Below are 27,336 nucleotides of genomic sequence, written 5' to 3' on the forward strand. Positions count from 1 at the left end.
CCTCTTCTCACCTCTAATTGCACCTATTTTTTTACATTGCATATTGTTGTCTTCATAGTGGTTATTCATAGTACAAGATGCAGACATGATATCCTGTCCAAACACTATTAGTACAAATCTTTCTTCTCATTGAATTGAGAGAAAGTAGCTGTATATCTATCCTAACTATTCTGTATATACAGATACGAAATGGTCCTTCATTTATATCCCTTTTTTTGTTTAGTTTTGTCAGAGATGGGTGTTCCACTGCCATTTAAATAATGTAAGTTCATGAATTCAGCAAAATAATCCATTATAGTCCAGTAGTCGATAATAGTAATGGGCTATCCATAGGACTGGTAATGTCAGAGGTTGTTGACTTGAGCCTTTTACAGCTCAGCATATTAATATGGCTTTACTTTTTATACCTTGTTTTTATACTTTTCTGCTGGATGGCTAAGACCAAGATAAAGCAAGACCTGTATAACAAGAAATTTAACTTTTGTATCTGACAAGGTCAGTCAAATCCCCTCAGGATTTACCCTGAAATCCTGTACCACAGTTTGTAGATTCTTTGTCAGCGCACCTCTTCCCACTGACCTCTACCCGCAAGGAAGCAGCAGTGTTAGCTGGCAGTGGATTTCAACTTCAAGCACATGCAAAGGATTTACAGTCCAACCTGGCCCACTGGGTGGGTGACTGACAGAGGGAAGCAATACGCAGCCTAGAGCACACGTCACACATCTTGACGACGCGCTCAGACACCATAAAAATCACCAGGTGTAGAGCACAAGGCACTTGCCCCCACTCCGCTCTCTGTCTCTGTCTCTGTCTCTCTGTCTCTGTCTCTCTCTGGTCCTGGTTCCATTTGAGTGTGTTCTTTTACATGACTACCTAATGAATCCTTTTATGCTTCTTACTGAGGCATCCTGAAAATTCTTTTTTCTGCAGTGGAAGTCAGATAATCTACAAATTAATTCTACAGGTAGGATGCATATAGGACCCTCCCACAATATTTGCTTTCAGCAAGCCAGCAAGGAGGTAGAAGACATTGGCACCGCGGTGTTGCTAAGTCTAGCCAAAGGCTTTTTGAATTAACTGTGTTCATATTATCTGGATCTAGTCACTTGAAAAGTCTTCTGATCTGCAAAGCTGGGGCTAGATACAGGTTCTAAACCCTATAGTAAAACTTTTGGCCCAATAATCACCATAACATCGATTTTTTTTAATTTAGTGTATTTATTTATAATTATTATAATTTATAATGGAATTCCTTTATTTATTTATTTATTTTTTTGCAATTCCAGCTTTTTATTTTTTCCTCTTTCACACAAAACAAAGAAGAAATAATACATGATTAAAGCTGCCAAAGTAGTTAACTGGTAGAACACACATTCACACACATACAAATCCAGGTAAGCCAGGCTTATTTACACTGAAAAAACACATGTAAAACTTTTTTGTTTCAATCAGAGCTTTCCTTATACTTTGTTTGCTGAGCTACTCCGTGGTAACACAAGGCCAGTGTACGGACGCTGGCCCCAAGGTACTGGGAAACTGAAGAAGGAGGTCATATTAGTGAGGGTTTTCTTTGTAATCACTATGACCAACTTCCCGAGAAGATCAATTCACAGGACAAACACTTTAATTTGACTCCTGGCTTCTTCAGAGGCTCCAGTCCATGGGCAACAACATGTAAAATTAAGGTAGTCATGTGGAAATATTTTTTGAACATTAAAAATAAACTATAATGGGCACCAGCATTTACAGCAATGGAAGGGGAGAAAACAATATTTGCTTAGGGACAGATCTACCACAAGGTTTTATAGCATCAGTGCAATGACTTCACCGTACTATGTTATAGATAGTTAAGCAATTGAAGAATTGCTCCCAAATATGTCACATATTTTGGCCTTCAAAGATTCATTCTTATAAATGTTAGCTATGCTAAGTTTCCAGCTACTGAGAGGGAAAGAATGATTCTAGCCAGGGATTGAACTCAGGCCCTTGCGCTTGCCAGGGAAGCACTTATTCCACTGAGCCAGATCCCCAGCCCCCCAAGGAGCTTTTTAAGGAGTTACAAAGTCTGTGTGGGCCACAGGCTGGTCTGTCATCACAAGCCCACTCTCACCACAGCCCTTGGAGAGAACTGTGGAAAAAGTCAGATATCAGTGTACTCATGACCCTGCAAAACCACAGCAACCAAAATGCAACCAGTGTTACTATAAAATAAGAATTATGAGGCTCGTTTTTGAAGGCTTTTTCTGTTCTTAAAAATTAGGAATTTTATTTTTTACTGCAGTGAATCATGACTAAACACAGGGACTTTTGTCCTTCACTGGCTGGTGTTGGAATAAAGGTCACAGACTTGCATTTTAGCCTACTGTGTGCATTGTAAAAACCTGAAATAAAAGGTGTACTAAACACCCTGGAATACAATCTCTTGGCAATCTGCTATGAAAAGCATCTACGGACTCACTAATGAAGTAGGGCAGGGGGCGAGAGTTCTACAGCTGTCAGACTCCCCTATGGAAGATCAGGATCAACATTTCCCAGAAATCACCGCCAAGCTTCACAAAAGGGAGAAACCTACAGGTACGAGGGCATGGACTCAATTTCATTTTATTCCATGGAGATTCTTCTCTGATGGTAAAGAAACAGCATGAGGAATGACCCCTGGCCTCTTCGTCAGGTGTGCTAACTTGGTCTCCAAATTCATGAAGCCTGACACTTTTCAAAAGCAGGCTGCGGAAGTGGCCAGTAGAACCAGCTTCCTGTAGCCACAGACTGCTTCCTGGTATCTAGCTGAAATGAATATCAACCCAAACAATTTTTCAGGCACTATTAACTGTACTAAAGAATAAAGTTCATCACTGTATTATTTTAAAAGAAGTTGTCAAAAATAAGGATTCAGTTAACACTGGGTGAGAAAAATCAAAACAAGCCTTACCTGGTGAGCTGTTCACTCAAGGTGAACTGACAAGAATTCAGTTGACACAACAACACTATGCACAAAGCCTGACTGGCAAGTGTGAATTTCTATTAGGGGCAGAGTGAGGGAAGGCAAAGAGCTACTTCTGTAGCATTTCAGGATCCACACAGCAAAGTAGAAACTATCCTCAGGGGCAGTGTATACTCCATTAATCACTCTAAATGAAGCAGATGTATTATTCATTTTTCTTTTTGATAGGTTTTTGACAGCGTTGCTGCAGAGAAACAGGCAGAAGGAAAAAGGGAAAGGGGCTTTATTATCTTTGAGGACTTGGAGACAGTCTGGGTGAGATGAGGAATTCTCTGGATTGGAACAAAGGGAGGCTGAGGCTTTTATGGCCTTTTGACTGGGTGAAGTTTTAAGATATACATGAGGAGCTGACTGGGGTCTTCCCTGAGGTGGGGGTGGAGGGTGAGAGGAAATTGCACCCTGGGCTGAGTTGGAGAAGAAGTGGGGAGGTGGTCTCTGGGAAGATGAGCTGTTGTTTTAGGGGCTTTAGCTATACTAGATGATCACCATAAGGATTCAACAATTCATATGAGAGCCAGAACCTAACACTTTTGTTTTTGTTTCAAAAGCTTGTTTACCTCCCTTTTGGCCATTCCAATGTGCTTTGTAATGATGTCATGTTGGTTCAGTTCAGGAAGTAACAGTAAGAAAGTCACTATCAGGCAGGTGAGAAGTGGGGTATGCACTTTCTGCCCCACCCGAGCAACCGCAGCAAGAGAAATGATTGTGGTCACCAAGTACATTTTTGGCTTTTCTTCCTCTAGCATAAAGAGGCGTTTCCACCAGCCCCCAGCTCTGAGTCTACTTTGCTGCAAATTTCATGGAATCTTTGCTGTTGTTCAGCAGTCCATTTGGTGGAGCCAAAAATTCTAGGCGCTAGAATGGGAACAAGGTAATCAGCCAAGCACAAAAACATAACAAAACAGCAAATGCCTGACAGAACAGATAGATCCTGGTAATTGATAATCAGAAATACCAGTGAGACCACACCCGACGGCAGGTAGGAACCAGGCCTTCTCCCACCCGAGGACCTTATCAGCCACCAGCATCACTTCTAGTCCTCACAGCTGCTCCTCCGACTTGCAGTCTTCATAACCAGCAGACTGCTGCTGCAATTATCGCCTTCCACCATCTTCCCTGAGCTTCAGGCTCAACTAGGGCCCGCAGCCCGGCAACCCCGCCTCCTTTCACTATCTGCACTGTCACAGGAGCCAGTAATAGAGTTCTTATTAAAAATCAAGAAAGAGGGCCGGGATAGCTCATAAGGACTAAAGCGCCTGCTTAGGAAGAGCGCAGAGGCTGGGGTTCGATCCCCAGTGCCCCCAGGGCACACTGAGATGGCAATTGAGACTGGGTGTGGTGGTGTGCACCTGTAATCCCAGCCCTTGGGAGGCTGAAAAATAGGAAGGATCACTACAAGTCTGATCTGTACAGTGAGACCCTATAGACCCTTACCAGAATACCTTAAAAAATGAAACAACAACAAATAAACAAATAGAGGTTATTCTTAAAAATAAAAATTATGTCAAATGTTATCCAATTTTGACAGCCTTCTACAACTTCTTAGAGCCCTTAGCCACCATTAGTCTATTTCTAGCTTTTGGCCCCTGCTTGCTTCACATGTTTGTAAGACAAAGCTTAAGGACCAACAACTCGCTAATGTTCTTGTCATGTTTTCTAGACTAGCAAAGGCCTATGGTTCATGAAACAATAAAACCTTCTTTGTCTCTTTTGGGTCAGTTAGGGTGAGACATCTGGTCCCAAGCTAGTCAAGATCAACATCTCTTTTCTGCCTGAAACAGTTACAAAAAGTGGACAGTTGGGCCTTCTACATCCCTTAAGAATAAGGCATCTAAGTCTGGAAATGGGGGAATGAAGTCTGATGGAAAAAATGAAGATATGTACAAACGAGACAAAGAAAATCAGAAGTTTGAAACTACTTTTAAAAAATCCTGCAGCTTCAGAACATAAAAGTTACACAAGCTTTTCTGCCTTCTGGGAAATCCACTCACTCAGAAAACCAGAAGTCCTACGGGGCTGTGCCCCTGTTCTTCACCTATAAATAGCACTTCCTCCCCAGACCTTCCATCCCAAGGAAGCGGCAAGGCTTGTGAGCAGCACATCGCAACTTCAAACACATGTCAATGTAGACGTTTGGATCCTAACACTGGGAGTGCACATGCTAGATCTCTCATTTTGAAGACCACCCCGCACTAAATATACCCAGCTTTGAATCATAAGGGTCCTCTCTTTCTTGAGGGGGCTCACACTCCATTTCTTTGAGTACACATATTAATTTTTTTTTTAGCTTTCTGCAAAGCTTTATTCCAGAGGGACTCAGTCCTTCTTGGCAGCTGCCTTCCTTATGGCAGCCAGCACGTTGCTCAGCTCCTTCCACTTCCTCTTGGCACGTACGTGCATCCCCACCCTTTTCTTGATGAACTTGAGGGCGCACTTGTCCTTGGAGACCCAGAGCAGCTCCATGGCACGCTGCTCTTAGGTGGCGAAGCTGCACGCTTCCCGGATCATGTCCCGCATGAATGTGGTGTGTTTGGAGAGGTGTCCGCGACGCCAGCTGTGCCTCTGTTTGCTCACATTCTTAGTCACCCTGTGGCCCTTGTTGAGGCCCACGGCCATGGGATAGTGGAGGGCCATGGCTTCTCTTCTTTGATAGTTGCTGTGGTAGAAGCTTAAAATTTTTGTCTAATAAATCTCTTCATGCTCTTACTGAGACATTCTGAAAATTCTTTTTCCATGTTGGGAGTCAGTGAGCCTACAACTGAATTCTTCAGGTAGGCTGGGGTTGGAAACCTCCTTGAATCCTGTCTAGTGACATTTCTAGCATGGAACAATTTGGGAAATGAATGAACACATGAAAGAAGCAACAGGTATGTGGGTGAAAGTGTGTCCCAGTGCCCAGGAAGGTCCTGTAAGATGAGGTACGGGTGAAGGTGAGGAAGGCCAAGTTCTGGGGCGCCGACTTTAGGACAGGGAGGGTCTAAATGTGGCTGAGCTCAATCATGGGTACAGCCAGGGAGATGGCCAGAGCTGGTGGGCAAGCTGAATGGGCCCTTGCTGGACACAGGGTGATGTAAGGGCAGAAATGTGGGGGCCACACCGTTGGGGCACTGATGGCTTTCTCCTCCAGCTCGCCGCCCTACATTTTCTTTCTTTTCTCTATCCTTCTTGCCTTCTCCTTTTCCTTCTCTCTATCCTTTTTTTTTTTTTTTTTTTTTTGTCTTTTTAAAAGAAATCTTCTCCCTTCTCCCCCACTTTTTTTCTTCCCACAAACATTGCCCTCCCACTGTGGGCCAGACCCTGGGCCAGCATAAGGTTACCCAAAGTGAAAACACATGAATTGCCCACATATCACAGACTCAGGTAGGAGGCAGGCCCATGGAAAATACCTTCCAACCACACTTCAACCTTCTCTGGGAGGGCCAGGCAAAATGAGCAGGCTGCTTTCCATGGACCGCGTGAAACCCCCTGTCTGCCAGTCAGCCCGTGGCAGCCCATTTTTGAGGTGAAGCTCTCCGTGCTACCAGGGGATCCAAACAAAGAACACAGGGCTTTAGAACATGTTTGAAGGCTGAAAAAGTGAATCTGTCACTCTAAAATAAGAAAAAGAGACAGTGTCAAAGCTGCCGAAAGTTTAATTAGAGGTCTTTAGATTCTAATATTATGACAAATTGATTAATTGTTATATTTAGTGGATCTGAATGTGACAAGATACTTGAACACATTCTGTTACTTTCATCTTTCTTAAATGCAAGGAGTTCTCAGATTCCCGAGCAGTGGCTCAAGTGGGAGAGATGAGGACCTATTATAAAGTGGATAATTTTTCATTATACCTGACTGATACCAAAAGCAAGAGGACTAGGAGCTTTTCTGCTTTTAGAGTAACAGCAAAAGAAGGACATTCCACTTGATGCTGGGCTGGGTATGCACGTCTTTATGCTTGTTGTCAGATGAGGAAGTGGGATTGGGGTTGCTTCTGTTCTCAGGGAGAAGGGAAATGGGGGGGGAGGGATCAGAGCCTCCAAACAACAGTCGGGAGCCCTGAGGCTCACCCCAGCCCAGCCCTAGACCCAGTGGGGCCTCAGCCGCACCATGTGCCATGTCTCAAGAGTGTGGGTGCCTTCCTAGTCTGTTTCTAGTCAGGAAGCCGAGCTGTGTTTAAAAACACCAGTTGCTTGCCCAGGGGCTGGGTCCATGGGACCAGGTAGCTGCTGTGGCTGGGGATTAGCAGTCATGCTGGGGACTAGAATGTCCCCCCAGTTAGGGATAATTCTTAATGCCTGCTTAGAGACTTTCAATAATTTTTAGCTCATCCCTAGACCCTAATGGCTAGAGCCTCTGTCCCTGAGAGACAAGCACCTTCCATGCAAGGTGATATCCTGTACATATGAGGGAAGATGAGAAGAAGCAGGAGGAGGAACAGAGCTATCACAGCTCCTCTTCCTGAGCTGGCCCAGAGCAGCTGGTCCAGACCTCAGGTGGGCTCTGACGGTACCAACCTCCCCACTCACTGTCAAGAATCCTTTGTGTATGTTCCAAAATATAATTCTTGTCATCACTGCTGTAGTGGGGAATAGAGGGCCCTCCTCATTCCTACCTCATGAGCCTTTCATGCGTGTTCTCTACCTCGTCTGCACTGTACACAGATTCAGGAGGCTAGGACAGTCACTAGTGCCCTCCATGGAGAAGGAGCCCAGGTCACAGCCCGCAACCAGCACAGTGAGGATTTCATCCAGGCCTCTGAGCCCTAGGACCAGGATCTCTCAGTCCCTTTGATTTCACAGGCTGTCACTCAGCTCACCGTGATACCAAATCCAGGACAGATCCTATTTTACAAGTGAGGCAACCAAGCCTGGACCAGAGCCAGGCATGATGTCATTACATCCAGTGGAGTCTCCAGGGCTGTTTTCCACAGCCAGAAGCTAAGAGGGCAATAAGAATACATTTGTGTCAGGTTGGTACATGCCTGTAATTCCAGCACTCTGGGAGGCTGAGGCAGAAGGATCAAATTTTCAAACCCAGCCAGGGTAATTTAGCAACTTGGTGATACCTGTCTTAAAAAATAAATAAAAAATAAAATAAAATAAAAAAGGGTTAGAGATGTAGCTCAGTGAAAGGGCCCTGAGTTTTGTAAGGTTCCTTCTGTTGGCATGAAAGAGAAGCGATGGGGAGGAAAGCAAATAAATCCTTTATTGCTGGGTGTGAGAGGGTGACTGAAAGAGAAGCGGGAGACCCTGAAGGTGGAGGCAGAGGCTGGCACTTTTAAGGGATTGGGCTAGGGGTGGAGTTTACAAGGGCAGTACAGGGACACATCGGGTGCTCATTGGGAGAGGGTTGGCAGGTGCAAAAATCAAAAAAGGAAGTTCCCGGTTAATCCAGGGAGAGGATATGGAAGACAGTCTAGGGACCACTCCTCCTCATCCATTCTGGGTCCCCTCACCAGGCTGATTTGCTGCCATGATGACCCGGTGGACCGGTGCATGGGTGTAGACCCATCATTCCTGTCTTTTTGTTGTTAAAGGGGTCATGACTCTCTCTAGCTGCTTCCAGCTGAGAGAGGGTGTTGCGTTAGGAGCTGGGTGGTTATTGGGATGATGGGTCTGGCCCACGTGGAAGCTGGTGCCAGGGGCCTCGGCCAGGACAAGAAGCTCTTTGGTGGTGAAAGCTCATATCCTGGATTGGAGAAAGCTTGAAAAAAGTTTAAAAAGACAAGGTGCTATGAGTAACAAGAGAATGGGCATGGTAAGAGGACCTAAAATGGCAAGGATAACTAGGGCCCATTGTCCCCAGGTGGGCCACCGGAGGATCAAGAAGAGGAGCTGGTAGTGCCCAACGTGGGGCTCAAAGACAGTGGGCCCACTGATGTACTGTGTTGTCTAGCTGTTTTGATAGGTATGCTATACTTGAAATGAACATCCCTTTTGTGTCCTAGAGCTCCTACTGCATTATGTTTTTGAGAGGTAGTGTATAGGGTAAGGGTTGGGTTAGGTTTGGAGGAATGAGAGATGGGGCCTTTAAGAGGGCCTCTTGTAGCTTGAGAAAGGAAGACTGTATGGGAGTGGTAGGCAAGGAGCCTTTAGATGCTTTATGGAGAGGTTGAACCAGGGAAACAAAGTTAGGAATCCAAAGGTGAAAGAAGTTGGCCAGACCAAGGAAGAACAGGACTTGTTGGTATGTATTTGACACTTGAAGGTTGTGGAGGAGGGCTTTGCAATCAGCAGTGATTGTGCGAGAAGTGGGAATGAAGGTAAGTTCTAGGTATTTGACCTTCGGTGAAGCTATTTGAGCTTTGGCAGGGAAACCTTATAGCCATGACCTGAGAGAAAGAATAGCTGTATGTTGTATGGCTAAGGCATGGGAGGGGGAACAGAGAAGATCATCTGTGTACTGGAGGGGAGTGCTAGGTTTGAGATTGAGGGTTGCCAGATCAGTAGACAGAGCTTGGCTAAAGAAGTGAGGACTGTCCCTAAATCCCTGAGGCAGAACTGTCCATGTGCACTCCAGGGACCAGAAGGAATCTGTGTCTGTCCACATGAAGGCAAAGAGGTCCTGACGATCAGGGTGTAGGGGGGATAGTGGAGAAGCCACCTTTGAGGTGCAAGACCACCAAATGGGCATTGGAAGGGGGAATATCAAAGAGCATGGTGTAGGGGTTTGGCACCATTGGGTGTCACCCGCCTGTGCCCAGCAGTAAAGGGCTCTTTGCTCTCACCTGCTTCTCTTTCACACCAGAAGAAGGAGTCTTACAAGTTCAATCGCTAGTGTTGAAAAACAAGCAATAAAAAAACCTCTTTGTAAGACTTGGCACAGTCCTTGACTCTATCCTCTGCAACTGGGGTCTACATGTTTGCAGCACCTAGGTCAGGCAGCCAGAGGAGAGGGTCTGAGGATCAGACCAAGTCACAGCAAGGCCACAGCAGGTCTCTGACAGACTGAGCTCTGGGACCTATCTGTCACCAGACACTTACTCTGGCCTTGAGTGGTGGAGCCTTAGTCATTGTGAGGAGCATCTTGCTCCCAAAACCCCAGGGCCCCTGCCACCCTTAGTCCTGCCATGCTCATACTAAGGACAGGCCCACAAGTCCTCGCTGAGTTGCAGGGGGCAAGCAAAAGGGCCAGAGACCCAGAGGCCCCTGAGTACTATTCTGCCCTTCCCAGTGGGCATCTACCAGTGTCTTGCGGTTCCAAGTTAACAGAGGCCAAATGTATCAGGCATAACAACCAACTCAAACAACAGTAGCGTTGTGAAAAACAGGATGTCCCAGTCCTGCCAGCTGGCCTCAGCCTGCTGTAGATGCAAGGGCCTTTCCTGAGGTCACTAATGCCCATTTTCTCTTTGTGGAGACCCTAGTCATTAGGCACCCACTTGCACCCACTGAGTGCTGGCCCCGGGGGAAAAAGCACGAGATCCCTGCTTTCCCAGTGAGGCTGTGCCCCGAATGGTCATTCTCACTCCAAAGACCATTCTTACTGAGATAGAGAAGTTAAGGAAAGAAAGAGGGCATTGAGAGGAAGGAGAAAGGTGGTATGAGGGCAGAGCCACAGAAAAGCACAGTCACAGCTCTGACACCTGTTCTCAGAGCTGTAGAGTCACAGCCCACAGGCACACCAAATGCCATGGGATGGGAGCCTGATGTCATCTGGGCCAGGTTCTTGTCAACTTGGGATGGGTCTCACCTCCTTTCCTCAGTAGGATGCCCCAGAGAGAGTCACTGGTTATTGTAGGGACAGGCCTGCCTCTCAGGGGCAGGAAGGAGAGCCACAGAGCATGGCCCTTATCCCTACTGAGGGTTGAAGCAGGAAGTCCACTTGCAACCAGCTGTGAAAGAAGCCAGTAAGGTGGTGAGGTCAGGAGTGCAGGGAAGGTGCTACCTCGATTGGGCAGGTGGGATGGGCATGAGAGCCAGATACACCATGAAGGAGAGAGTACTGGGAAGAGGGAGAAAAAGTGCTTGAGGGAGGTGGGGCAGGAGTTTGGAGGGGTAGTGAGCAGACCCAGGCACTCAGATCCCCTCTGGGGGCTGTGCTGATGGATGGTACAGTGGGGAAGGGGTCATAGAGTGAGGCCTGGATAAGGCAATGGTGGCTATCTCCCATGATTTCCCTGTACCCTTGGTCAAGGAGGTTAACCTCTTTGAACTTCATTTGGCCACCCCTGGGAAACAGGAGCAGATTTTGCTCACTCTCAGGAAGAGCTACCTGACAGCCAGGTGGAACAAACAGAACTTGGGAGCACCTCACCACTGTAAACATTCACACTAGGCGGGCTCTCTCTCTGAGATGTAGAAGGTGCCACACACCAGGGACCATGGGGCCAAGTGACCTCTCAGGTCACAGAGGGAAGACTGGTTTTCTTGGAGCCAAAATTCTATCCCTGTCTTGGTGGATGACCTCAGGTTAGTGACTTCTTTCTGAGTTTAGGTCCAAATGGCAGAGAAGTTAGACTGGAGGATCACTGTCCTCCCACCAGAACACTATCTGATCCAACCATTCCCTGGTTTCTCCCCAAGCCCCACCTGACTAACTGCTCTATGGGCCTGGTCTTGGCCTTGGCAGAAGGTCCTGCCCATGTCAACTGTTGCAACTCAAGCATCCTGGGTGACCTTTGAGTTGAAAGTCTCTTGGCTCATCCTAGATTATTTTTTTTGGAGTCTCTCTGGATGGTCCTGGAAGAGGGCTCACCTCTCATCCCTTCACCAACGTATATAAGGGCCATCACCACCTGTAGAATCCTCGGGGACTGTATCAAGAAGCAAGGTGTCCGTGAAGATCTTCCAGCGGATCTGTGAGTGGTTTCCCTCCTGGGGCTTTGGAAGGCACTGTGGGCAAACAGAGGTTTAGCAATGCATGACCAATTTAGAAATATGTAGATTATAGTATGAAGACTCTCATGGGAAGGTGTGCATGGGTTTGTTCATACTTTATTTTATTGTACTGGAGTCTTTTTTATTGAGGTTTTTTATTGAGAGGTAAAGATTTTTGGGGGGTGTCAGGCATTTCAACAATGAATTAAGTCACAATCCATCCCTCAAGGACCTCACATCTCGAAAGGAAGGCAGAAAAAAATTGGTACCAGGACCCTAATCATAAAACAAAGGCTTCCAGTGGGTGTGGGGTCCCTAAATTATATGCTAGGGAAGGCTCTAGAGTAGTGTCACCTCACAGAGGTGATGTCTTGCTGAAGCAAGAGAGTTAGGAGGCATTGACTGAGGTGGTGAAGTCTGAGCAGAGTAGGCAGTGTGTACAAAGCACCTTTGGGTAAGGAGTGTGGATGTGGGGTTGGGGTTGCCCTTTCTATTGCAGTTCCCACCTTCACCATCGGGACAATGTGCTCTCAGAGGATGGTTAGAGGAAGGCCAAGAGGAAAAGCGACAGGTGGGCAGGGAGACCCCTCTTCCCTCTGGGCATCCTCACTCTGTTCTCTCCACAACTTTCCAGGTGTCTGGAGAAAAGATGTTTCAACTCTGGAAGCTTGTTTTCCTGTGCGGTCTGCTCACTGGCACCTCATTGGCTCTTCTTTCTGATCTCACTGGTGGCCTGGTAAATGCTGTGGGCCAGGCAAATCCTGTCCTCCAGAATGGGCTTCTAGAGAATGTAGAAAATACAGCTGAAGGTGAGTTGGGTGGGGGCACACTCAGGAGTTACTCCCCAATCCCTGTGCCTCCATGCCACTGGTTCGTCCCTTCATAAGTGGCTTATGAGAAAGAGGACTCTCCAATTCCTGGCTCTTTCTCTTATTTTTCTTTTTCTTTTTTTTTAAAATGGTTTTAATTGGTACAAATTTGTTGTATATAATGGTTACATTTGTCGTGGGGAGTTTAGACATGTATGTATCATATCTTAGTTTTTTTTTTTTAATCAAATTGGTAGGACAGTTTCAATAATTAACACATTGCATACATTCTTCCTAGTGGTTAATTGCTGTACAAGATGCGGACATGATATCCTATTTATAAACACTATTAGAACAAATCGCTCTATTCATTAAGAGAATGTAACTATATATCTATCCTAACCACTTTGAATACACAGATACAAAATGGACATTCATCTGTATACCCTTTTTTGTTAAGTTCCGTTATTTGAATATTATAGGTGTGTTAACTCAGCAAAATATTCTAAAAGAGTCCAGTAACCCATAATAGTATTGGGTCTTCCGCTTGACTGGCAATGTCAGAAATTGTTGACCTGAGTCCCCTACAGCTCAACATAACAGCATGGCTTTACTTCTTATATTTCGTTTTTCTACTTTTCTGCTGGATGGTTAAAACCAAGGTAAAGCAGAACCTATGCAACAAGAGTGGTAGGTTTTGAGTCTGATAAGGTCTCTTATTTTTCTTGAAACAAATAATGCTACAGTAAATATCCTCTGACCTATCCTGATATAAACTATTGCCAATAAATATAACATAGATTTCTAAAAGTAGGTATTTCCAAAGCTCAAGAAGTGTGCATTTGACATTGTGGAAGTGCCCACAAGGTCCTCCTATTGATGCTGTCCCCCACAGTCTAAGAGAGCAGCTTTTTCCTCTCTCCATTGCCAACCCAGGGAGTCTGGACAACTTTCAATGCTTTCCCAGTCTCATGAATTGAAGACTATAATTTCTTTCATTCTGCCTTTCTTTAATTAAATTCTCTCATTTAAAATTATGCTTATGAGGGCTGGCAAAATAGCTTAGCGGACTAAGTGCCTGCTCAGGGTCTGATCCCCAGCACCACACGCTACATCAGCCCTGCCCCTGGGGGAGCTGAGCTGGCCACAGAGACCGGGCGTGGTGGCACACGCTTGTAATCCCAGCACTGGGGAGGCTGAAAACAGGAGGATCACTATGAGTCTGAGCTGCATAGTGAGACCCAGTAACCAAATACATTAAAGAAAAGAAAAAAATAAAGAAAATTGTACTATCTATTTACGTACTCCACCTTCAATATTTTGTTCATATTCTTAGCAGAATTTTATGTTGGGTTGTTAGGCTTTCTCTTCCTGATTTGTGTTACCTCACTGAGAATGAAAGAAGTGAGCCCATCACTAGTTTGTGTGTCTATAAATGTACCTACCTATCCACTTGGTTATACCTGTATGTTATGCTGACTTTCTAAAAAATTTGGCTTTCTTGTCTTTTTGTGAAAATACTAACAGCACACTGACAAACAGTTTTCATAGCAGGAGGTCTTGCAAAGACACAGAAAGGACCCAGTCTCTTTCACAACTGGGAAAATGCAAGCTAGAGAAGAAAATGTTAGGATCAATTCCAGCTGCTGGTTTCTGCAACTACATATAGTTAGATGATCAACTTTGTTTCAATTGCTGTGTTCCTTGCATCACTCTACCTAAGTGTGTACTGTCCATTGCACAGACAAGTTGCATTACTAAACCTTAATCTCATTTCATCAACAGTTCTCTGCTTTTCCTTGAATTAGTCATTGTTTTGCTGCTTCTCCCGTGGATTATTTCCTACATGCATATCCTTAACTGTTCCTCTGTGCCACCTGACACTTGTGAGGTCACTCATTCTCTCTTGTCCTGCTGTTCTCCAGAGACCTCCCATTAGAATACTGTCCCCTGCCATCGTGTAAATTACGGTTCTTTGGGCCTGCTGCACAGCGGTCATTCCAGGGTTCCTGCTTATCCCTTTCATGAGTTTAGAGTCATTTTTGCTCTTGGTTCTAGATTTTCCAGTTTTTAAGTTGATTTTCTCAATGTATTTGATCCAGTTTTATAAACTTGAGTGAGCTCCTCATTTAGAGCAAGAATCTCTAGGAACAGGGGTACATAATTGCTAATAACAACTGGGGTAACTGATGTATTGTTTTGTTGATAAGATTTTAGTCTATGAGTTTAGAGGCAGTAAGGATGGCAGACATCTTCCCTATCTTGATGATTATACACATTCCTTAACTTTTGAAACAACTTCATCAGTGTAAAATGAAGGTAATAGCAATACCTGTCTCACTAGGGCCATTAGGGGTCAAATGGAATAACTTATACACACCACTTCATCTGGCGCATGAACTTAAGCTCTCACCTAAGTGCTACACACAGTAAATGGGGATGTTTTTGGCAGGTGTGCTTCAGAAACTGAAGTTAGACGTGGGGGTGCTTCAGAATTCCAGTGCTTTCCAGCAGGCCCAGACAAAGATCCTGGGAGCTGACCACTTGTTGGGCAACATCCTTTCTAAACTTCAATCTCACGATGGTCTTTTGGGGTATGTTTGTGCTTCTTCGTGGTGATCTTTGTTCTAAGAAAAGAGGATGCTTAGAAAGATAGAGAAGCTTAGTTGAAGATCAAAAAGAGATGGGCCAGTGTGGTTACTATCTGCAGAGAGAAGCGGTATGAGGTCAGACTTGCTAGAGCTTGAATAAATTATCAACACGGCTCTGGGCACCTTGGGGGTTTGGGCACTAACATTCTATGATTTTAGGATGAAGGTGAAAGTTCTATTCATTCCCACCTGTAACTTTTTGCTCATGCCTAAAACCCCTTTCCAAATAATCAAACTGTCTCCTTCAAATGTGGCTGGGAATAACAGGTTAAATCCTCATCCAGGGAAGGAAAATTCATGCCTCTTGGCTCCAGTGTGTGCTGGACCCATAGAATTTTGGAGTTGGATTTGGGCTGAAATTGGGCTCTGGTGCTTACTGCACTCCCTGGGAACCATCACACGTGTTGGCCCTCAGTGTGTTGGGTCCTGACAGGCAGAGCTTCACAGTCCTGAATTAGGCCAGGGAGACAAAGCAGGCTGGGCTGGTGGGGCCCAAAGTGCCGCATGACTCTGGCATAGAGAAGGACTCAGATGATGGCTGCTTGGGGAATAATAAGTGGTCTTTTGGGGTTTTGAGCAGAGTGAAAATCAGCAGATCTATGATCGTGGATGCCAAACTTGAACCTGCAGCAAATGGCATTGGTGCCACCCTGAGGTTACCAATCGTTGCTAATGTCACCGTGAACCTGTGAGTATGTATAGAATCAGACATGGGAGGGGTGGTGCACATGTGGTCACTCCCCTAACCTCTGAAACTGGACCTTCTCAGGCTGCTGGGTGGCCTCGGACCTCAGTATCCAATACGTAAATGACATGACTTCTCCAGGTCCAGAATCCCAGTCTTTTTTTTTTTTTTTTTCAGAACCGGGGATTGAACTCAGGCCCTTGCACTTGCCAGGCAAGCACTTACTCTACTGAGCTAACTCCCTGGTCCCCAGAATCCCAGTCTTTAAAATGTCCTAGTGAACTTCGGGCATAACCCAGTCTCTTTTAAAGGATTACTGCATTCAATTTATTTCTGAGATTATAACTTTTATCTAATCAATGACATGAAAACCTGCAATGGCATGGACATTCATAATTCTTTGGCAAAATTTTTTCATTTTTCTATCTTTCAAAATTCTCTCTAATGACAATGACAAATACATACAACAATATGAATCATAGACTAAAGAACACATACAGTAAGTATAACATTGGAGTATTTTCAGTTTATAAATTTAGACAGGAGAGTGACAGGAGAGAACACATGTAAAGGGATCCTGGAGGCTGTGAGGCAGCTCAGTGATACAGTGCTTGCCTATTGCCCCAGGCACCTGGGTTCCATCTTCAAAATCACAGAAATATATTTAAAAAAAGTAAAAAAGGTTATCCTTGAATGAAGTGCTCAAATAATGCCATGAGTGGTGAGATCTTGAGATAGGTACTTAACTTCTTTTTACTCAACGTCTCCTCATTCAGAGTATGATTTGCCTCCTAGCATTACAGTAATGACTATAGGGACATAACCAGACTAAATACTTTGTGCTGAAAATGTTGACAGTCACATTAATTATCAGAGTAATGATGAATAAACATTTCCTATGAGCTGAACCCAGGTAGCTCAGATAAAAATCCTAATAGAAACATGTAAGTTCCAAAGTAGACTATGTTTTTTGTTTTGTTTTGTTTTGTTTTGTTTTGTTTTGTTTTGTTTTGTTTTGTTTTGTTTTTTTGTGGTATCGGAGATTGAACTCAGGACCCTGCACTTGCCAGGCAAGAACTTATTTTACTGGGCTATCTCCCCAGCCCAACTATGTTCTTATTCACTAGGCAATGGTGACCTTGCTGTGGGCGTCTGGATAATGTCCACAAAAGCAGAGGAACCCAGAGTTTCTTTCCTTGGGTCACTATGAGCCCTGTTTCCTACAGGCCTTTCGTAGGGCAGCTGGTCAATCTGGGCGTGTCTTTGGACCTGCTGACTGGAATTGATCTTGCAACCAGTGCCCAGTCTGTCCTCCCCACTGTGGCTGTGGGAGATTGCGCCGCTGACCCAGCAAGCATCTCGCTGTCCCTTCTAAACAGGTATGGCCTGTCCATCTCAAGACATCTCTTGTCTCAGAGGTGTTTCTGTCGCAGTCTAATTCCCAAGATCTGGGATAGAGTGGTGTGATAGTTCTGCCTCTGCAGTCAGACTGGCCTCAATTCACATATCACCTTTGCCACTAACTTGTGAATTTATGAATAACTTATTATGCCTGTTCTCATTTTGATAACTGCGAATTGGGGACAATAATGATGGCAAAGTCACCTCTTCTCCTGCGGAATGTTTGTCAAAGATTGTTATGTGCCAGAAAAATACTGCTCCAAGCTCTACAGTGCTGAATGACAAGGATGGACAAGGTCCTATCCTTGTGGAGTTTCTCCCAAGGGACAGGCAGGCAGAGGAGCAATCAGTCCATCAACTGATGACTCACAAGGCAGAAGTGAGCTGTGCTCAGTGCATGACACCAAACAGGACACTCTGATGAGCAAACCCTCTCTGCCCAAGGAGGTGATAATCATGCTAAGAGTGGAGGTGGGAGGAGGCAGCCCTGGCACAATTTGTCTCATCATGAGTGACAAGGTTTGGGGCTTCCCATCCTTTGTGCATCCCACTGTCCTCAGAGCCCAGCTGGGACCTGGCATGTGATTGGTGCTCTGGAATTTGACTTGGGTGAATGAATGAATGAATGAATGAATGAATGAATGAATGAAATCTCAGGAGTGAGAGAGACTCTCATAGGTACTGGATGAATCACTGGTCAGATACTGAATGGTAAGAAATGGTCTTTCTGGATATGGCTCTGAAGTGAGAAAGTCCATTCTGTTCTGTGTCACCTGTCATCTAGTGGTGTCCTTCGGTGGCCCACTACATGAAGGGACTTCAGATCTCCCTCTGTCTTCCAGAAATAATGCCTTGATCCAAACTGTTGTGGACTCTGTGACCAAAACTCTGAGTAATGTTGCGTCCCTCCTGATACAGAACCAAGTGAGTCCCCTACTCTTTGGGCCCAGAGTCAAGTTGCTGGGCAGCTGGGTGCTGGATTCTCTGGAAAGCTTTTCTTCAGCGGTGTCAATTTCCTTTCTGATGCCAAAGGGCCACTCCTCTTACTCCACAGTAAGAAGATCAGAGGAGTAGGCAGTTGTGAAAGCCACGAGGTCTCAGATTGGAGGCCTTTGCCATGGCCATGCTCTGCCACTATGGCTTTTGAGCTCATGCTTGCTTTTAATCAACATAATTTTTATCTAAAAGCATTTAAGTAGACAAATGTAAGTTTTATTTATAATGCATTCATTTATAAGCAAATAAATAACATGTCACTATTATAAATGGAAAACTAATAGAAGTTATTACATCATGTAATTAGAAGAAAAAAGTGCAGGATTACAAAACAGGGAATTTCTGTTTGCAATCTCTTCCACATCAAAACTCATGTGCCCATGTATATAGATTCTGGGGAACAAAGGCCCATAGACTGTGACTCAGTCCATCTGTGTGGAGTCTGGGGGACCTGGGTGTATAAATGAATAGTCCTCTTGGCAGTTCTGTGACTGGAGAAAGCCCTTGTGTTCCCTATGTGGTCCCCAGGCCAGTCTCTAGGCCCTCTGGGCATTCTGTGGAAATGCAGAGTCATAGGTTGGTCCCAACCCTGATGACCAGGATCCAGCAGGGAATGTGTATCCCTGGGACCTCAGACAGTTGCTTGATCATACCAAGGGCGACACTAGACACTTTACTGCTCCAAGGCTCCCATATGCATTTCCAAGACTAGGGATGCTAATAGCAGACTCCAGAGTGTGTTCATTTCTGATATCAGGTCCTAAGGATCTTAGATCTCAGACTGGTAAGATTCCATTGTTCTAGATCTGAATGTGCAGAGGTGCTCAGGACCCTGTAAGGGAGCTTGTCTGTGGGCGGCACAAGGTGTGTCCCTAGCTGAGAAGCACCCGTCCTGAGTGTCCTAAACTTTTCTCACTCCCCTCTCTCTGGCTTTCAGATATGCCCACTGATACGACTCATATTGAATGGTCTAGAAGTGCCATCTCTTTCGAGTGTCACATGTAAGTCACAGAGATTTGGGTATTTTCCATAGACAGCCCCTAGCTGTGGAATCACCCTTGCTGGTGTATTTCAGAGAACTGGGGATGCACAAGGACCCAACTTGCTGAGCCAGGTGGTGGCTGCAGACTTTTTTTCTGGTACCTGGGGACCCTCTATGGCTTTCACATCACCAGACTGGGGCTTCTGTGGCAATAGAAATAGGGTCCTTCAGATGCCACTTCAATGAAAAGATCATGACTCTAGACCATAGGGCATCACTGTGCTCTGAATACACATTTTCCCAGCCGCCCTGTGGAGAATATTAACCTCGTACCAGTTTTACAGATGAACAACCAAGGCTCAGAGATGTGGTTTGACATGTTGGAGCTCCTATGACTGCCAGACTGACCCCCTGTGGGAAGGTGGCTCTTGAGGGGTTGATTTCTTTTTACTTTTCCAGTAGTAGAGACTAATGCTTGATCTTGATTCTGTTCCTTCAGCTCTACTTCAGCCACTTAATCTGCAATCCCCACTTGTATAGGATGGATAAGGGGGACAGACCACCATGGCATCACCTGTTGGTGAGTGGCAGGCTCTAAACCAGTTCAGAAAACCTGTAGGGAGGTGGAAGGGACTGGACTGCGTCTCTTTTCCAGCAGCAGACTGAGCTATGGCCTTGTTGGAGTCCTGATTCTGCTTACACCCTGATCTCTGAGTCGGGATCACACAACCAGATCACGTCCAGATCCAAATTATAGACTGAGTTTAATGCCAGTCATAGCTGTAGACTCAACTGTACCCACACACTGAACTCTGCCTGTGACCTCAGATTCATCCAGGATCCCAGTCGTGTTCTTCATCTTGACCCTGGCTCCAGTCATAGCTCTACTCAGTATTTTACCACCTGGCACTGTTTCCAAGAATGGGAGGGAATGAGGATAGGCCAGTGACAGGGGCCAGGAAAAGACATCAAGCCTTAGGTGTCAATTCCCTGTCCCGAGGCCTTAGACCAAGCAGGGAATTAAGGGAAGATCAGGGACCATGAGTCTAGGACAGTTGAGTGCCATTACATGTCCAGTGATGTGCAGCTCCCATATTGCTCTGACGTTTTCTTCTAGGTGTTTAGCCAGTGTTTCAACTGCACTTCCTCATGGTATCTCCTTGTGAGAAGGTGGAGCCACCATTTATGCAGAATGACTGCCTGAGCCCCAGCTGGAAGAACCTCCCAGGCACCTCTTCTCTTCACACAGAGCAGTGGGATCTACATACTGTTGCACCTCTCTCTAATAATAAAATCCCATTTTTGCATCCTTCATGTGGCTTGCTACTATCCAGTTATTGGGGTGGGTTGTCAAGGTCAGGGTGGCCAATGACCACCCTGAATTGCAATAGATGTAGGAACATTCAGGTCTCCCCCCTTTGTAGTGTATCCAAATTGGACACTGAGAAATGGAGAGGGCCAGAACCTGGACACATAACCAGTCTCCATTAGTGAAAAGAACCCAGGATCACCCAGTCCCACATCTATCAGGAGTTCAGTGTGCAGTTGTCCTGTCCTTGCAACAGCCACATCCTGGGGACAAACCCAGCCAGTGCTTCCCTTCATTTTTCTCCCTGAGGATTCATGGAGAATTGGGGACTGCTTGGTCTAACAGGACTCAGGAGCATAGGACAGAGTGGCTGAGGGTCAGAGGCCTGTGTCCCATCCCTGTCTGCCTTTGCCTGCCTGGGGAAGGGGTATAATCTTGGAATTCAGGCTCTGTCCTCCACGGTGCTGCAACACCAGTGGTCTTCATCGCTAGAGCTTCCCTGTTCTTCCTATCCTCAGCCTGAGGACCGCCACCCCCCGTGAGGTCACAGACCCTGGGGATGCTCTGCTGTCCCACATGCTCCTTTCCCAACTCAAGTTTCCTCCATCCAAAGCCCTGAACCTGTCCAAAGGCAGCATCACCCTGCTGATACCATCACACCTTGTTTCAGGAATGCACATGTGTCCCCTCCACTGTCACCACCTCTATTTCAGGAGGAGGAACTGGAACTCAGAACCAATGTGACTCATCTAGGTCACACATCGAGCAGATGACAAAAGGATTTTATTCCATGGCTATGGCCACTGTGTGAACACAATACCCTGACTCAGAGAAGTGACACTGATGCTCTCAATGGCCATTTCTCCTGGACCCCACAGAGGCCCCCAGTTGCAGGGGCTGGATGAGTTCCCTTCTGTGTTGTTCTTCCCTAGTCCTATGCTGGCCCTTGGTCTCCTCCTTGTACCGCAACGAGGAGACTCTACCTTTTCCACATCCAAGTTTGCCTCTGTGGGAAAACAGCCCAGGTGACAGCTGACACAGGTGGATTTAGGATCCAAGCAGTCTCTCGTCTCTGAAGGGCATGTGTCCATTAGGACTGGGGTGTTTGTGCTGAGCATCTGTGTTGCTCAGAAAGATACTGCCTTGGAGCCTGGGCGATTCAGGCTCTAGAGTCCAAGGCACAGCATCATTGCCCCAGCTGCTGATTCTCCCAAGATCCTCCTCTGCCAGGGCCTCCTCCCCTGAATGGTTACCTTAGTGCAGCATGGAGCCCTGGGGCAGCATCAAGTTACCCTGCATCCATGTCTGTACCTTCTCAAGACTCCTGTGAGGGCCTCAGCTCAGCACATTTCCTCTCTGAATTTTGATCACATTGGCACTGCCTATCCAGAAACAGGGGGTCTCTCTTCATTTTCTGATGCCTGCCTCAATTTCCTATTTCAGTGTAATATAATTTTCATTATAGATGCTTTTACTTTCTTGGTTAGTATTTAGGATGCGGCTCACCATGCACAGGACAACATCTTGCTGGCAAAGAGTCTACCAGTCCACAATGTCAAGACTGTGACACTGCACTGTGCTTGGTGGGCAGGCCCCAAGGTTTCTGGTTTTCATTATGTGAATCAATGAGAGGCTGTTTGAATGGATGTGGAAATGGAACCCTGGAGATATGAAATGATTTCTGGGAGTCTCGATGCTGTACACAGGCCAAACTGCCTGACATCAGCCTCCTGTATGGCAGGTGCTGGCTGGGGCAAAGAGAGACTCTGGGCACAGAGAGCAACCATCTGTGTCAGAGGAAGAGATGGTTATACAGATGCATTATAGCTAAACAGTGCTATGGGACACAGGAGTCTTGTCATTTTTTTTCTTAGTCTAATTGCTACACTTGAGGACATGCATGATGAGTTAGGAACCACAGAGGGCCTTTATGAAGGGCAGCAAGGGCTTAGGATCATGGTAGATACCAAGGACAAGAGGCCCCCTGGTGACTTCTGTAGCCAGTGTGGAACGTTGTGAGGAACATTGGGAAGGAGCCCATCCCTCCATGCCCCGACAACCCAGGATTCACTGTTCCTTGCCACCATCTCAGACCTTAAGATAAGACCAAGGAGTCTTGTCTTCTAACAAGAGCTGTGGAAGGTAATGGTTCAAAAACAAAATTGGGTAAAGAGGAGAGTTAGATAGTGTTTAACATGGCCACCAGAAAGTGTTATGTAGGCAGAAAACTTATGAACACTTCCAGACCGAGAGCCATAGTCCTATGTAAGCACTGTTGGGCTCAGCCCAGTTATCCACACACAGCCCACTTATGTGACTCTCCCAGTGTGTGACATCATTCCTTCAGGGTAGCATCTCATGATCAGATTTATTAACACTTTGCCACTGGACATCTTACCACACAGGAGCAGACTCCAGAATGATTTTACCAAACCAGATCTTCCTATTTCAGGACAAGGAGAGTGTATTAGTTGCTTTTCTAATTGCTGAGACAAAATACCAAACACCCAAAGTTAGAAGAGGAATAGTTTATTTAGCTCACTGTTTGTGGAGGTTTTAACCCATAATTGGCTGGGTCCAAGGCGGGGTGGCTGGACATCACAGAAAACAAGCAGTCCATGACAGCAGAAGACAGCAAAAACAAGGAAGGGAGGAGAAGCCTCTTTCTGTTCCTTATATGTATGCAAACCACTTGCCCTAGGGTGGGTGTAGCACTTACACCGCTAATTTGAGCACTGGACCCTGAATCAACTACAAACCCTAAGTTTAAACACCTCTGGAAAGCCCATCCGCCATGACTGCATGAGGCTGAGGGTGGACATCCAGACACAGACCACGACAGAAGGTGTGTACACTTCTGACATGAGTGGAAACCTTTAACTACTTGGCTTTTGGGTTGGAGTAGAATCAACTTTATTCCATTGGAAATGTCAAGGGGCCTGGATTCAGATGGGCAGTTGTGAAACCAACGTGGTAGAACAGATTGTGAGTGTTTTAAAATTGTGTAATATGTATGATTTTTAACTGGGTGAGATTATAGATCTCAGAATTCTGCCTCACTGGAATAATATTAATGCAAAAAGATGAACGTGACAAAAACTTTAGAGGGTACAATTCAGAAGATTTTTGGGGGGCTGGTCAGATAGCTCAGCAGATTAAAGCACCTGTTTAGGAAGATGCAATGGTTGGGGTTTGAACCCCGTTGTGCCATGCCAGCTCTGTCCCCCAGGATGCACTGAGATGGTGACTGAGACTGGGTGTGGTGGCGCTTGCCCATAATTCCAGCATTTGGGAGGCTGAAAACAGGAGAATCACTATGCGTCCAATCTACATAGTGAGACTCTGTCCAAAATACATTAAAAAAAAAGAAAAATAAAAAAGAAGAGTTTTTTTTTTATGAAGACTGACTTATTTCTGTGTTAGTGTTTTTGTGAGAACAGAAATTCCATTTTCAGAAAGCAGAAAGAGTGGGAGTGGGACAGCTGCTCGGAGTCCTTGCTGAGTAGCTTTACAGGGCCCTAACCAAAAATAGATCATGTACTAGACCAGATGTTTGCTTAAATAAACACAAAAGCATCAAAATTATGTGTATTATCACTTAATAGTGCAATAAAACTAGATATTTGTGGCAAAAGAATCCACTGAAATTTTGCAAACACATGCATATTTAATAATATCCTCATGAATAGTCAGTGAATCACAGATGGAATCAAGGAAGAAGTTAAAGAACTCACTGAATCAAATGGTAATGCCAGGACAAAACAGCAGAGCTTATGGTGCACGATGAAATCAGTCCTGGGAGGGAAAGACATGTAAGAAATTCAGATATGTGCATGTACCAACTCTTCCCCAATGAATATAGTCATTATGTACAACAAATATGCTAATAAAACACACAAGGCAAGATTATCATTTTGCATGGAATAAACAGCCATTCTACAAAATTTTCTGAAGTGTTGTTATATAATTTGTTTCATTTCCTCATCACAGATGTCTAAATTTGTTGGAAGAGAGTTTCTCATTGTAGTTATATCCAGAAAAAGGGTAAACAGATATGTAAATAGAAATTGAAACTATGAACTATGAAAGTCAAAGCAATAAATACTCAATTACTATTATTATTATTATTATTATCATTATTATATTATTATTTTTGGCAGAACTGGGGATTGAACTCAGGCCCCTGCACTTGCCAGGGAAGTGCTTATTCCACTGAGCCATCTCCCTGGCCCCTTCAATTATTATTTTTTATTTTAAAGAGAAAAAGATAATAAAAGCAATGATACAAAATTTTCAAACAAGATGATAAGAGATTAACAATGGTTAATATAATGCGCACTCTTTAAAATATTTGCTCAGAGTACAAGATATAGGCATGAACAAACAATATGAGCACAAGCCATTTCTTCAGTGAACTAATAGAAATTAGTAGTATGATTATCTTAGCTATCTTTTATATACAAATATATATATTTTCCTTCCATCTCTTCTCCTTTCCTCCATGCTAGTTTTCTTTTTGAGCAGTTTCTGCTCCTTTCACAGTATCTGTGGTACATTTTGGATGTTATTCACTCTTTTAGTTTGTTACTGGGGAGACAAGATGATATTTGTGCATGTGAGTCTGATTCAGTTCACTTACAGTATGGTTGCAAATAGCTATAAAAGTCTTGAGTTTATCATTCTTTATAGCTTAGTACTACTCCATTGTATACAAATACCACATCTTATTTTTCCATTCCTCAATTGATGGACATTTGGATTATTTCCAAGACTTAGCTATTATAAATTGTGCTATAATATGGGTGCACATATTTCACTGAGATATGATGTTTTTAATTCTTCTGGGAAAATATCTAGAAGTGGTATAGCTGGGTCAAATGGGACCTCTAATCCTGGTTTTTTGAGGAATCTTCACACTGATTTCTGCAGTAGTTATACCAATCTATGCTCGAACCAGCAGTGGAGGAAGGTTCCTTTTTCATCACATCCCCACCAGCATTTGTTATTGTTTGATTTCTTGATGATATCTATTCTTTCTGGGGTGAGATGGAACCTCAGTGTTGCTTAATTTGCATCTCTTGGAAGATCAGTGATGTTGAACATTCTTTCTTTCTTTTGAACATTTTTTCATATATAGTTTTGCAATTTATATTTCTTCATCTGATAATTGTGTGCCCATCTCAGATTCCAATGCTTTAATTTGTAATTGAATTTGAGGGTCCTGGTTTTTTGGTTTTCTTTTTTTTTTTTTTTCCAGTTCTTTTTATGTTCTAGATAGAAGTCCTTTGTCTGAGAAACAGTTGGCTAAAAGTTTTTCATACTCTGCAGGTTGTCTTTTCACTCTGTTGGTCATTTCTTTTGATGTGCAAAAATATTTTAATAAGATGAGAGCCCAGTTGTTGATTTTTTTGAAGTATTTTCTGTGCAATTTGGGATTTGTTCATGAACTCTGTGCCTATCCCTATGTCTTTGAGATTTTAATCTATTTTCTCTTCCAGAAGATTTAGTGTTTTTATTTTAATATTTAAATCTTTGATCCATTTTGATTTTCGTTTAGTGCATGGTGATAGACATGTGTCTAGTTTTAGTCTTCAGTATATGGAAAGCCAGTTATTCCAGCATCATTTATTAAACAGGTGAACATGTTTGGCCCCTTTGCCAAAGATAAGGTGTCTGGGTGTGTTTATAGTTGTGTCTGCATCTTCTAATCTGTCCCACTGAGCCTCAGGTTTGAGTTTTTTGCCAATACCATGCTGATTTTGTCATGGTAATTTTGTAGTATAATTTCTAGTCAGGGATTGTGATGATTCCTGCCTTGCCTTTGTTGCCCAGGATTGCCTTTGATATTCTTGGTCTCTTCTGTTTCCAAATGAATTTTAGGGTAGATCTCTGAGGTATTTTAATGTCTTAATCAGGACTGCATTAAATCTGTATAACAGTTTTGGGAGTATGATCATTTTCACAATGTTTGTTCTTCTTACCCATGAGAAATTGACATCTTTCCACTTTCTGATATCTTCTTTTTCAGAGTATTATAATTTTCAATGTATAAATATTTTACTTCCTTTGTCAGATTGATTTCTTTTTCATGTATTTATTACAGAGTCTATAGGGTCTCACTACACAGATTGGGCTGGTAGTGATCCTCCTGTTTTTAGCCACTCAAGCGCTCGGAGTACAGGTGCATACCACCACATCCAGTCTCAATCACCATCTCAGCATGCCCTGGGCGCAGGGCCAGCACAACATGCTGGGAACTGAACCCTAGGCCCCGCATCTGCCTAAGAAGGCACTTTAATCTGCTGAGCTATCTGTAGTATAAGTACCGCGCGCTAACCGATTGCGCCACTGGAGCTCCATGCTGAGCTATCTGGTCGGCCCTGTTAGATTGATTTCTAAGTGTTTTATTTTTTTGGATACTATTGTGAAAGATTTCATTTCTCTAATTTCTCTCTCAGTGAATTTGTTGTTTGTGTACAGGAATATGCAGTTTTTAAATAGTCTCAACTGAGGGCTGACCAGATTGTTCAGTGGACTAAAATGTCTGCTTAGCCAGACGCAGGCACCAGGGTTCGATCCCTAGCATGCCATGCCGAGCCCGCATCTGCCCCACCTCCCCCGGCATGCTGAGAGGGCAACTGAGACTGGGCATGGTCGTGTGTGCCTGTAATCCCAGTGCTTGGTAGGCTGAAAACTGGAGG

General features: G+C 44.6%; 1 protein-coding gene and 1 pseudogene across 1 annotated transcript; one reads left to right on the forward strand and one right to left on the reverse strand.

Annotated features, from left to right (window-relative positions):
- Positions 1–3,522: 3,522 nt before the first annotated feature.
- LOC101560448 lies at positions 3,523–4,115 on the reverse strand (annotated as a pseudogene).
- A 5,124-nt stretch (positions 4,116–9,239) lies between these two features.
- Positions 9,240–18,422, forward strand: LOC111816678 (BPI fold-containing family A member 2-like). Its single transcript, XM_023714953.1, has 6 exons — positions 9,240–9,245; positions 12,437–12,611; positions 15,064–15,205; positions 15,843–15,950; positions 17,174–17,326; positions 18,191–18,422. The coding sequence occupies exons 1-6, from the start codon at positions 9,240–9,242 to the stop codon at positions 18,420–18,422; spliced, it is 816 nt and encodes a 271-aa protein (XP_023570721.1).
- The last annotated feature ends 8,914 nt before the right edge of the window (positions 18,423–27,336 follow it).

Source organism: Octodon degus, unplaced genomic scaffold (assembly GCF_000260255.1).
Source record: "Octodon degus isolate 3935 unplaced genomic scaffold, OctDeg1.0 scaffold00037, whole genome shotgun sequence".
NCBI classification, from domain to species: Eukaryota; Metazoa; Chordata; class Mammalia; order Rodentia; family Octodontidae; genus Octodon; species Octodon degus.

What these genes read in the sequence shown, in the direction of transcription:
- LOC111816678 (XM_023714953.1), top strand. An exon ending in TCTCACGATGGTCTTTTGGG is followed by an intron (nt 15,206 to 15,842) that starts GTATGTTTGTGC and finishes GGTTTTGAGCAG; the next exon opens with AGTGAAAATCAGCAGATCTA. An exon ending in TCGCTGTCCCTTCTAAACAG is followed by an intron (nt 17,327 to 18,190) that starts GTATGGCCTGTC and finishes TCTGTCTTCCAG; the next exon opens with AAATAATGCCTTGATCCAAA.